The sequence below is a fragment of the Podarcis pityusensis genome (assembly GCF_964106645.2).
Source record: "Podarcis pityusensis genome assembly, chromosome: 15".
In the NCBI taxonomy this organism is placed as follows: Eukaryota; Metazoa; Chordata; class Lepidosauria; order Squamata; family Lacertidae; genus Podarcis; species Podarcis pityusensis.
In genome coordinates this window covers 28253735-28266621 of record NC_138040.1, presented here as the reverse complement: position 1 = coordinate 28266621, position 12887 = coordinate 28253735, and the positions used below count along the sequence as shown (strand labels likewise).

Sequence of the window (12887 nt, the reverse complement as noted above, 5' to 3'; positions counted from 1 at the left end):
GGGTGGGTTTTTGGAAGGTGCCTGTGCGTGAATTTATTTTATGTGCGTAGATCAGTGTACGCTGACCAGCGTACAGTCTTTGCAGTAAGGCTCTATTCTGATGGCATGAGTACAGTGGTACCTCGGGTTAAGTACTTAATTCGTTCCGGAGGTCCGTTCTTAACCTGAAACTGTTCTTAACCTGAAGTACCACTTTAGCTAATGGGGCCTCCTGCTGCCGCCACGCCGCCAGAGCACAATTTCTGTTCTCATCCTGAAGCAAAGTTCTTAACCCGAGGTACTATTTCTGGGTTAGCGGAGTCTGTAACCTGAAGCGTATGTAACCTGAAGCATATGTAACCCGAGGTACCACTGTATTACGACGACTAGTAGATTCTTATCTGCTGCAGGCTTCATCCGCCTTCACAGCCGTTGTAACATGCCATTTGTTGTCTTCCGCCTGTTCTGCCGTTAAGGACTTCGTGGATCACTTTGCCGACACTCATGGTGCACAGTTTCTTAAAGCAACAAAGACCATCTATCGGCCAATAAATCATGGCATATGCCCCCTATGTTCAACAGATGATATCACACTTCTAAAAGATAAAAAAACTATTGCACTGAACTTGAAAGAACATTACCAGCATCTCCTTAACCGCAATTCACCCGTAGCTGCTGAGGTCTTCTCACAAATTCTGCAAAAACAAAAACAAAGATGAGCTTGCAGTATCTCCAAATCTGGGAGAGTTGTGTACAGCTATTAATCAAATGAAAAACAACAAAGCCAGCGGACCTGATGGGATACCTTCTGAAATCTTCAAAGTGGGCGGAATTGAACTTATACAACTTCACAAACTCATCGAAAAAAATCCGGGAGAGAGAGGCGATCCCAGCAGACTTTAGGGATGCCAAAATTATCAATCTCTTTAAAAAAGGTGATAGAACGGATTGAGGAAACTATCGAGGCATTTCTTCATTAGCTGCGGCCAGCAAAATTCTTGCAAGGATCTTTGCAACCATCTCTTAACAATATCCAAGGCTACCCTTCCTGAATCCCAAAATGGTTTTTGACCTTCTAGGGGGACAGTGGACATGATTTTCACTGCTCGACAACTTCAAGAAAAATGTAGAGAGCAAAACCAACCCCTGAATATGGCATTTATTGACCTGACGAAGACCTTCAACACTAAATCGTAATGCCCTGTGGACTGTCCTTCTGAAAATTGGCTGCCCAGATAAATTTGTGAACATCATTCGGCTCCGCCATGATAATATGACAGCCACAATCACAGATAACAGTGGCTCCCAAAGTGAATCTTTCACAGTGGGATCAGGTGTTGTGTTATTGCCCCAACTCTATTCATTATTTTCATTGCCATGATCCTACACTTTGTTGAAGGGAAACTCCCCACTGGAGTAGAAATCATATATCAAACAGATGGAAAGCTCTTTCATCTGAGCAGGCTGAAAGCAAAGAGTATGGTTACCGTAACTTCCTTCTTAAAGCTTCAGTATGCTGATGACAATGTAGGGCGTGCACACTCAGAGGATGACCTCCAAACCATCGTAAATATCTTCGCAGAAGCTTACGAGAAGCTTGGCCTGTTGCTCAATTTCCAAAAAACCAAAGTGCTGCACTAATAACCCCTCTGCAGCGCCACAAATCCAACTCAATGGTGTAACATTGGAAAGTGTTGATCACTTCTCCTACCTGAGCAGTTATATTTCCACAAGGGCCGACATTGATGCCGAAATCCAGCATCGCCTGCTTTCTCCCAATTGAAGTGCAGAGTGTTTAAGGACCGGGACATTCACAGGGAAACCAAAATGCTTGTTTACAAAGCTACTGTACTACCAACATTACTGTATGCTTGTGAAACATGGACCACTTATAAACACCATCTCCAACTCCTCGAAAGATTCCATTAACAGTGTCTCCGAAAAAAATTACACATCACTTGGGAAGACAGGTGAAGTAATGCCAGTGTACTGAAAGAAGCAAAGATCACCAGCGTCGAAGCAATGATCCTTCAACGTCAACTTCGTTGGACTGGTCATGTTGTGCGGATGCCTGATTATCATCTTCCAAAGCAATTACTCTATTCCGAACTTAAAAATGTAAAGTGTAATGCTGATGGTCAACAAAAGAGGTTGAAAGACTCTCTCAAGGCAAATCTAAAAAAAAAAAAGTAGTATAAAGACCGACAATTGGGTGCTCCAATTGGAGAACAACCTTTACCAAAAGTATCATGGACTTTGAAGATGCTGGAACTCAGGACGAAAGGGAGAAACGTGTTAAGAGGAAGCCACGTTTGGCAAACCCTCACCGTGATCAACTCCCGCCCGGGAGTTGGAAGGACGTGGGGATCCAGAATTGGCCTCCACAGTCACTTAACTTAACTCACTGTTAAGACCGTGTGCATGGAAGACAATCTTACTCGGCTACGAGCGATCGCCAAAGAAGAAGACCACGCAGGCGGCGGGGCTGCTGGCGAAAGCGAGCGAGCGCAGAGCTGCGGGCATGTCTACGAGAGGCGCGTTATTACTATGCAGGCCACGCCCCCTCTTTGCAACACTCCCCTCCTGCCCGCCTTTCCATTGGTCGGCGAGGCACGAGGCGGCCGGGAATTTCTGGGCCCGCCCCCCGCGCCTCCAGAGCGCCGTTGGCTCCACCTGGCGCCCCGCCCACCCCGCGCTGACGTCGCCGCATCTCATTACGCGGCCGGCTCGCTCGCGCTGCTGTTCCGGCGGGCGCTGCCAGAGCCGAGCAGGTGCCCGAAGATGGCGAGTCGGAGCCGGAGCCGGACTCGTACTCAGGAAGAGCGGGAGAGGCGGCGGCAGCAACAGCAGCAGCAGCAGCACCACCAGCAGCAGCAGCATCACTGCTACCAGCCCGGCCTCGGCCCCTCCGCGCCCTCCTCCTCCTCCTCCTCGCCGCCCCTCGGCTCGCCTTCGCCCCCCGCCGCCTCGCCGCCCTGCGGGGCCCTCACGCCGCCCTCGCCCTCCCTCGTCCTCCTCCTCCTGGCCGCCGCCGCCGCCGCCTCGCTGCTCCCCACAGGTAGGCACGCAGGAGGGCGAGCCGGCAGACGGACGGCACCTCCTCGCTCCCGCACACTTTCGCCTCAGGGCGCTTCCCGCCCTCGCAGGGAGAGGGGCGCCCCCTCCCTCAGCCGGGTGTGTAAAGGTGGGGGCTCGTCTCTCTCTGCCCCCCTCCCCCAGGAAAGAGGGGTAGGAGGGTGGTCGAGTCCTCCCCTCCCGCTTTCTTCCCCCTGCCTCAGTTTCCCTGCTGGAAAGGCTGACTCGCTTTTCTAGCCTCTTTTCACTCACACACAGACACACAACTCCCAGTCGTTGAATCCTGTCTCCACACACACACACACACACACACACACCTCTCTCCGTTTCATTCGGCTCCTTCATTGCTCCCCTGCTGCAATCCAAACCTGATTGTGGCTTTTCTCTTTTATTTTTTTCCCCCCCTCTCTCTCTCCCCCCTCCTCTACTTTCCCCATGCTTCTCTTTCTTTTCTTTCCGTGTCTTCTTCGGCCATGGACTATTGTTCTTTTCTTCCCCTCTCCGTGCACTGCAATTCTCTCCACCACCACCCTCCCCCCCCCAAATTCCTTTTAGGATTTTCGGGTTTCTCCTCACTCACCCCCCCCCCGGTGTTTCCCTCGTCAAACTGGTCCTCCTTTTCTTCTCTCCCCCCCCCATCCTCATTGCATCCTTTTTCTATCTGCCCCCCCTTTGCTACACACACACACACACACACACACACACAGAGACGAGTGTTGACTTTGCTTGTCCCCCTCCCCCCTCTCCTCGCTTGTCGGAACTGGAGCTTGAATCAGTTCTTCTCTCTGCCTCTTCTTTCTGTTCTGGTACAATATAAATCTACCCTTCACATTCTTGAGCATTGTTCTTTCATTCATCCCTTTTTTTTGCTTCTGTTCTGTAGCTGCAATATCAGCTGAAACGTTCCTGTCTCTTCTCTCTTACCCCCCCCCCCATTCATTGACAGCCCTTGGAGTCTAGCCAAAAGCCTTTTCCAAGCCTGCCCCCCCCCAATCTGCCCATTTACCTCCCTGCCCGATGTGATTTGTGCTTTCTTTCCATCCCTTTTTCTGTCTCTGCTCCCCCACCCCCGATTCCTTTTCTTGTGCCAGTTTCTACTTTTTTGCTCCTTCGTTCAGACACAGCTCCTGCTATCACTTCTCTCTTCCTTTTGCGTATTCCGTCAAGGTTCCCTCACATCGATCGTCTCCCTTTCTATCAACTCAGTGGAGAATTCCTCTTTTTTGCTGTTTCCTTTGTCACTAAAGTGTCCACGAGCCCCACACCAACTCCCCATGGCCCCTTAGAGGAAGCCAACTACAGTTCTCCCTTTGCCTTTCAACCTGAAGTTGTAGTGCCCTTTCATTTTGCTTTCATGTCTGTTGTCCCTGCCTGTCTCCCTCTCTGTCTCTTTTTCCTTGGTTTGAATGTGAAAACCTTTTCTCTAACTGCCGTTCCCCACTGAGATATGAGGGAGTTACGGCAAAAAGGGGGCTGCAGCAAAGGAGGGGACTCCTCTTGAATGTGCACCCCCCTGCCTGTGTGCATGTGTGTGTGTAAGTGCACCCGTGCTTCGATTTGCTTTGTGTAGTGATTTGTGCGTGTTGAATCTTCAGTAGTTGATCCATGGCTGTGTTTGGATTCAGCAACTGCCCGCCTCCTCAGGTTCTCCCGCAGGCTTCTCCAAACCTCCTGCCAGTCCATATCTTGCAGAAAGGAAAGGATTTGAGGGGCTTGGCTTGAGGGTGGTGATGGTGGAGGAAAGGGTAGTGTGCGCGCACTGTCTCTGCAGTGGCTCCCGTGTGTTGTGCTTTGGCAAATGCTGAAATTAAAAAAAAGAAAAAAAGAACCCTACACAAGATCTCCCTGTTTCCTATGTCCCTACTGCAAACATTTTCTGTTCCATAGCAGAGTCAGTCTTGGCACGGTTGGAAAAGAAGAGGGCAGTATTTGCTTTCAATAACAAAGAGGAGAGAGGAATCACTTCGCTGTCAGATCGCTCTTTGCTTTGGTTCAGATAATGCTGTTTGCTGATTTCTCTTTACCTACTCCTTTCCCTTTCCTCCTGTGGAAAGAATTGTGGGGCATAGAGAGAGCAGCTTGACGTTGCAGCTTGCCTCCGGGAACTAGTGGAGTGACAAGAACAGCAACAAGTGAGGGGGGAAGTGGGGTGGGGTAGGAGAGGAACAACCTCCCCCCTCCCAGCTTTGCAGCAAATGAGTCCTTGTCAGAGCTTGAACCTTCAGCTGGGATGTGCTCTCAAAAATGCTTTCATCTCTCAACTGATTATTGGCTTTTCTCGTTTCTCATTCCTCTCTCAATGCATTTTAATATAAATATAATGTGCAGTTGAATAAATTGTAATGGGGTGGGCTAAGCTCTTGTGATATATAGTCAATGAAGAGCTTTTGTTTTAAAAGTAAAATATATTACATGATCCAATTTGTTCTATACACTGAGGGTGGACTGAATTAATAAATGGGAATTCCCTTCAACCTCATTTTTCCTCTGCTTTGAATTGCAAAATTCTAAATTTATAAGTGTAGGTGGTAGACTGGTTTGGAAGCTCCTAATCTGCTGGTTTCTGTCTTGGATATATGCAAGTTCTGGTGATTGTAATAAAATACGTTCATGAAAGAGCACCTTTATTTTTACAGAACCTCTGCCTTGAAAATAGCAGATATGTGAGGGTCTGTTTGTGATGTATAACCAAGGTGAGAGTGGGCAAATAGTGTGGGTGGGGAAGGAAAACCAGAAGGTGGTAATGTGAATTATCTGTTTTGCAGCCAGAAAACAGGAATGCACAAGGCCACTTAACTGGTAGCAAAATAGCCTTGTTGAGGAGTCATTCTAAGTAGCAGTAGGTCTTAAGTTTTTTAAATGAACACAAGAGTTTACCTCCTTAAAAGAGGACATGTTTACTTCGCAAAGGAGGGGCTGTGTGCTCTATGGTCCATGTCAGAGCTACATGAAAATTCTGTTGCCTGTTACCATGGAAGCAGCTTCTTTCTCTTACATATCTTACAGCCTAACACTCGTTTTTTAAAGCAAGATTTTGAACTAAACAGCACTGGTTGGTGTGCTTGTGGCATCTTTTTCTTCATTTTGGCATGCACCCAGTTTTAAATGCACACCAAAGTAGCAAAAGGCTGTTTTATTGAAGCACAAGCCATGCATACATTGTCTGAATTGATGCATCTTTTTCTGCAAATTGCAGACAAGGATTCCGTCAGAACTTCCTCATTGAGAACCTGTTGGTTTGGGGGCAAAACTTCCTATGTTGTTTTGCTACTAATGGTTAATGGAAGCCCCTTTGATGTTAGCTGTTGGTTCTTTGTTAATACCAAATACTTCTTGCACAGTTGATCATTTTCTTTAGAATTCAGTGAAAGTTGGTTAACATGGATTTTCTTTGAATACAGTAATAGGTGAGTGAATCTGAGTGAAGAAATAGCCCTGAGGCAGAAGTACTTAGCAGTGACTTGTCTCAGTTTTCTGGGTGCTCTGCAAAGTAACTGCCTTCTCATTGTTGCATCCTTTCTCCCTCACATCCCCATTCTTGAACTGGGTGGCCGCAGGGCGGGGGTGGGGAGGGGTGGGGACACTTCTCTTGTGTCCGATTGCATTGATAAAATATCCCTCATTAACGCCACTTTATATTTACAGTGTGTCACTGGAGATGTACAAGGCCTCATTTACTTACTTGTGTGACAAGAGCATCTAGCATTATTTGCCCAGGACATTTTGGACTAACAACAGAGCCATTGAGTGATCCATTGAATTTAACTAATACGAGAACGGTGGGGAATAAAAGCGCAGGCAGCTCTCTGGAACAAAGAGCTGTATTCATATGTATGTTGTACATGCTTTATCAAGTTCTGCAGAATAGCCCCCTTGGAAAGGGGTCGGGGAGGGAGGAAGAGAAGAAAAACTGTTGTCACTTTCTGTTCATTATGCTGGCTCTGCAAACCTTCCATTGGAACATAGTGCCTTCCAGAGTGATGCAATCGTCCTGAATGCTGACTGCAACAAAGGTGACACTTGCTTTTTCAAAAACCGGCAGTGTTCTAGAAGGCAGTTCTGGTGCTGGAATTGTTTTGGGTAGCTGACTGAAGAGCGGAGCGTAGAGAGACATGTCCTTGGTGGTGGCTGATCTTTTGATCATAAGATGGTGAAACAGAGATGTCACTTTAGCATGATGCCTGTCAGCTTTTGGTTCCAGACATTCAATATGCTCAGACTCGGAGGCAGTTTACGTAATTATCTTTCTGTCTTCATTTTTAAAGGATTTTCTGTCCCTCCTTCCACCAGCTGGTGATTCTCGTGTTCAAGAGTGAAACTATAAAACGGCCCCTGGTTTTATGGGATTGCGCTGTTCGTGTTCCCACTCTCACACCTCTTGGTTTTAGATAGCATAGCAAAACCAATTCAAGTAATTTGTTCTGGAGAACTGGACCACTAAGCAATAGCCACCTTCAAATAAAGTTGCTTTTTGTCATGTGGGCATGAATGCACAATTCCTTAATGCTTCATTCGGTCAGTAAAATAAGAACACAGGCAAAATTCACAGTGAATTCAATAATATGGCAACTCTCTTAAATGGTGGCAGGTTCTAATACAGGTAACAATTTGGACGAAGTGAATTATGCTTGAAGGTGATACAAAACAGAGTCCTTTCTGTTTTCTTTTTTAAAAAAGTTCGCATGTTTCTGTAAATTAAAGTGTTTTCTCTAATGGAACCTTCAGCAAGATAAAAACGAAGTATCTAAACAGTGCCATAGAAGAAATGTGACTTGCTCTTGCATTGGGTGTTTATTATCTGGAGAGCACCACAAAGAATCAACTGTTGCAGAACTGAAAATTCACCAGCCTCAGCCTAGAAGCCATTTGTCTAGAAAAAAATTGGCAATCAGAGTTGAAAGTGACTCTGTGTTCTAGAAATGATCTCTGGCAAAGCATTTCTTGCTTGTCTTTGTCAAGCACTTGCCTTTTTGCCTACAGTCTCTTAGTTCTAATGCTGATTAAACATTCCGTTAACAAGACCTGTGAATGGAATTGTCTTTGAGATTCAGCTCTTGTACTCATCTTCCTGACCAGGAAGCAGCCTTACATGTTTAAGCCCTGTTTTCTCTGCCTACTGCAAGGATACTGCAGTTCAGCAGTGGGTCTTGACCTATCATTTGTGAAGGCTTCAAAGCAAGTGGCAGTTTTCAATGGAGACTTTTACAAGCTCTTTTCAGAGGTCGATAGTTTTTGTGTTCTTGATGGCTCCTAGCATAGAATAAATTTTTCCACGCTGAATCCTGGTGGAACATACAAATCTCCTGGGTTCCCATGGTCAGATGGTTTTCATTGGCCTTCTTCCCATTTGGTTAACCTGGTCCTGAAGTCACTGCTGCATAAGTTAATTCTACAGAAGTTGTGTAAAGGAGAGAGCCTTTCCGATAAGCTCCTGAAATAGTACGATAATCAGGAGTGTGCTCTGGAGCATGTAGTAATTGCAGCACAAAAAACGATTCAAGCATGGGTAATTGTAATGGGGATAGGTAATGTTAAGACTTGGTTTAAAATAAGCTGGTAACTTTAATCTATGCATTTCTATAGCACCTTTCATCTGAAGATCGCTGTGCTTTACAGTTAATTAAACTTCACAATGCTTCTATGAGGCTGAAAAAGGAAATATTCCAAGTGGTATCGAAAAGCAGTCACTACTAGGGTGGAACACAGCTGCCGTTTAACAGTGCATGGTAATCCAACGTAGCAGTTTAGGAAGAATAAAACTTTTTAGGTTGTGGTGCAGAAAGATCTTGCATACACAATTGGATTTTGGTAGTAGTTATGATGATACAAAAAATGTCCTTTACAATGTGTTGGTAGCAGTGATTGTGGCCCTGGGAGAGGATGCTTTTAGGGCCATGTATTATGGATGGCTGGTATGCAATCAGTAACTAAACTTGTAGATGACATAATTAAACTCATTGTTTTTCACCTTCTTGTGGTAGCTACTTTTTTTTATAATTGAGAGGTGCATAATTAACATTTTTTGTATCTGCCCTTGCTGTTAAGGTCCATTGAGACCTAAAAGCACCATATTAGCACCTCACTATGTTATTGTGTTCAGGTAAGTTTTATATTTCCCAAAATCTTTGGGTGTTTGCCAAAAGCTATGGACAGCTCACTTTCCTGGCCAAGCTTGTTACCTTTGGCTAGACTTGATGACAAAGTTATTAATTTTACAGCTTTAATTTCTGACTCATGTTCCACCTTTCTCTGAACAAGGCAGGACCACAAAAGTAACATGTTAATTGTGTCAACGTTAGAGGATAGTTCCCCCATCCTGTTTTCGTCATGGAAGCGTGGTAGGGGAGATAACAACATATGAGTTTAGTTGTCTTTTGTCCAGTTTCTTTACCATCAGTGGGTGCTGTTTGTGTAATGTGTGGTGCAGAAATATATTTTCATATAATTAACAGCCATCCCTAGGGACTGCTGATGTCCAGATACTCCAGATTGGTCGTTTAATAGTGTACCAATTGTGATAGGATGGCACTCGGAAAGTGCTTTACATTTAGTGTTAGGTTGGCCTTGGTTCATTGCTTTGAGGCTTTCGTTGTTGGCTTTGCTGTTTGCTGCTTGGTTGTGTAAACATTAAAGTGCTTTTGTTTCAAACATCTTTTTTGTTGCTTCAGTAGCGAATGGAGTCTTGCCCTTGTTCCCTCTGGGCAGGGCTGGTTCGATGATATGTTCTGCTGGGGCAGCAGTCTGTAGACATGGTCTCTGCCCTGTTACTAAATGACAGTGCTGTGTGAGAGACTGGGTCAGCCTCTAACCCAATGTGTGTGTCTGGTCAGAGTTAATAAAATGTATTTTGCCTTGGATCAGGCGTGCTGTTTCATTCCACATCAAAGACTGCCTATTTAAATGCTATTACCATCCTGTTTGTGTGCATCAGAAATGACTTACCTAGTAATTTCCTCAGTGTTATGCATATACTATGTGCACTTTGTTGATGGGGTTTGGGCTGACTCGTCTGTAGAAACACAATAATTTTACCTCTCTAAAGTGCCTTTACATTTCTTTGGCTACATCTTGCATTTTGAGCAAAATAGGTTGGAGCACTCTGGTATTCACGTCTGGAATACAGTGGAGTGTCTTACAGCACAGATCATTTTTCTTCCACTCCTTGATGCTTGGAATATGAAAGCTTTGTAAATCAGTGTATCTATTTCAGTTGGGTTGGCTTCGGGTACTGTATATACATTTTCATTTATTTATTTATACTATTTTTATATCACACCTTTCCTGTAAGGTGCTCAAGGCAGCATACATGGTTCTCTTCCCTCAATTTTATTCTCACAACAACCCTGTGAAGTAGGTTAGGCTGAGGGATAGTGAATAGCCAAAGATCACTCAGTGAACTTCATGGGTTTGTACTGTGATCTACCAAGTCTTCTAAGGTAAAGGTACCCCTGCCCGTACGAGCCAGTTGTGTCTGACTCTAGGGTTGTGCGCCCATCTCACTTAAGAGGCCGGGGGCCAGCGCTGTCCGGAGACACTTCCGGGTCACGTGGCCAGCGTGACGAAGCTGCTCTGGCAAGCCAGCACCAGCGCAGCACACGGAAACGCCGTTTACCTTCCCGCTATAAAGCGGTACCTATTTATCTACTTGCACTTAAGGGTGCTTTCAAACTGCTAGGTGGGCAGGAGCTGGGACCGAAAGATAGGGAGCTCACCCTGCCGCGGGGATTAGAACCGCCGACCATGTGATCGGCAAGCCCTAGGCACTGAGGTTTTACCCACAGCGCCACCCGCGTCCTACCAAGTCTCCTACTGACACGCAAACCACTGCATCACATTTGTGATGGCTGTTAGAGGTACATAGATTGAGTACAGTGGTACCTGGGGTTACATACGCTTCAGGTTACATACGCTTCAGGTTACAGACTCCGCTAACCCAGAAATAATACCTCGGGTTAAGAACTTTGCTTCAGGATGAGAACAGAAATCGTGCGGCGGCAGCACAGCAGCAGCAGGAGGCCCCATTAACTAAAGTGGTGCTTCAGGTTAAGAACAGTTTCAGGTTAAGAACGGACCTCCGGAATGAATTAAGTACTTAACCTGAGGTACCACTGTACATGAATTGTTGAATCTTTGACTAAATCTTTTTGGTGAATCCTGGCGACAGCACTTTGGTACAAAATAGCCAGCGAAACTTGCCTTTGTCTACTACCCTACAGTCTAAGAAGTTGCATGTTGTATTTAGGTATGGTTCCGGTAACTTTAGCTCTGTGTTTTACAATTTGCTGGAGTCATAGTTCCTAGTTTCTTTAGAGAAGGAATAGGGAGCCTGTTCTTTGGATGTTGGATTACAGCTCCCCTTAGCTTAGCCAGCATGACCAGGGAGTTGTAGGCCTAACAACACCTGGAGGGCCACAAGTTTCCCATTCCTTCTTTGCAGAACTTGAAGGAACAATTAGTTTTAATTTGTCCTGATAGTTGCTAGTGATTATGCAGTTGGTTATAGGCCCAACTGTGGGTGGTTGTGGCGGAGGACTGGGATTGGAAATTTCCAAATGCTTCATCTGAAATATGTAGGCATAAGTGGACTGTGCAAAGCAGTTAGAACCTCCATGGCCTGTGATGGAGTGCTGATCTCTGTGTACTTGGATTCTGGTGCAACATATCTTAAGAGACCAAGTTCCTGGTCTATTGTGTGTGTAGTTGGGACACAGCAGAGACAACTGTAGAAACTGCTGTAGCTTCTTAAAGCTTTGACATGAGTCAATGCAGCAGCTTGGGTGCTTTTTAAAAAGCAGATTACCGTATATCTTAAAATTGGCAATTTAGCTCAACAGATGATTTTTTTATTCTGTTTTAAACCTTATATTCTGCTTTATACTGTAAAACTAGTTGAGGCCCAGTCCGAGCTCATCAGCTGTGCATTTTTTATATTTGCTGCTGTCATGAGATGCAAAATCCAGCTTGTCTTTCTATGCGATAATGTTAGATGGGGTCTAAATATTTTATTTACAAGTTTCCTGTTACTTCCAGGATTTTGTACATGCTTTTGATGGTAGCAATAAGTAAGCATGTGGATGGTGGTTGTCAAGGGTGAACTTCCCTCTGCTCCCCCCTTAAACTTTTAGTTCTCTGTTAAACAGGTTGTTTGTTGGTCACTGTAAGGGCTGTTCCTTTTGTTTGTCCCAGAGTATTACTTCTGCCTTCTATCCTGTACACAGCAATTCACTCTTGTTTAGGAGTTTAATCAGGCTTCTGGAATATCGCCTTGATGATGCTTCCTAGCTGTCTGTTGCACTTTCTTATTTGTATTTTTTTCCTCCTACAGCACAATAAGTAACTCATTTTCTGCTGGGTGTAAATGCCTTACCTATGCCTCTTAATGAAGTGCAATTTCCACTTTCCCCAAAGTGATGCAGTTGGGTGATTGGTCAAGCTGAGAGTTTATCTCCTCTGTCAATCATTTGTGAAGACCAACTTGCAAATGTTTTGTATAAAAGGTGCAAAGCTGGCTTCTGCTTAACTACCTGTTCACAGAACATAGTGGAATAATTAGTAGGCTATTTTTGCAGGACTTATGTTGGATAAGCAGGGGAGCTTGAGGGGCTATGATTTCAGGGGGTGTATGGTATAGTAGGAAGCAGCAGGAAAATTAGTTGAACTGGCCAGTCACATTTCTTTGTGGTCAAAGATTCCACAGAGGATAGAGGAAGAACATACTTACTGAAATTCTTTATGTGAAAAATGGAGACTTCAAAGCTACCAAAAGCACTTAATTTTGCTTTAAATAGCTCAACTACATTTGTGTTATCACTTGAAAGGTTCAGGTAGTGATT

At 45.0% G+C, this 12887-nt stretch overlaps 2 protein-coding genes across 8 annotated transcripts in view; one reads left to right on the top strand and one right to left on the bottom strand.

Moving 5' to 3' along the window:
* LOC308464331 (uncharacterized protein) overlaps positions 1–12887 on the bottom strand; it is a 369943-nt gene that overhangs the window by 92211 nt on the left and 264845 nt on the right. The gene's annotated exons all lie outside the window — the stretch shown is intronic.
* Positions 2719–12887, top strand: part of CADM1 (cell adhesion molecule 1) — a 291814-nt gene continuing 281645 nt past the window's right edge. For 6 of the 7 annotated variants that reach the window (XM_080983568.1, XM_080983567.1, XM_080983566.1 and 3 more), the window contains exon 1: positions 2720–3037. In XM_080983568.1, the coding sequence (XP_080839694.1) occupies positions 2761–3037 (277 nt within the window). In that variant the 5' untranslated portion in view covers positions 2720–2760. Of the gene's footprint in view, positions 3038–12887 lie in introns of all 7 variants that reach the window. The other variant, XM_080983565.1, reaches the window with a different exon arrangement.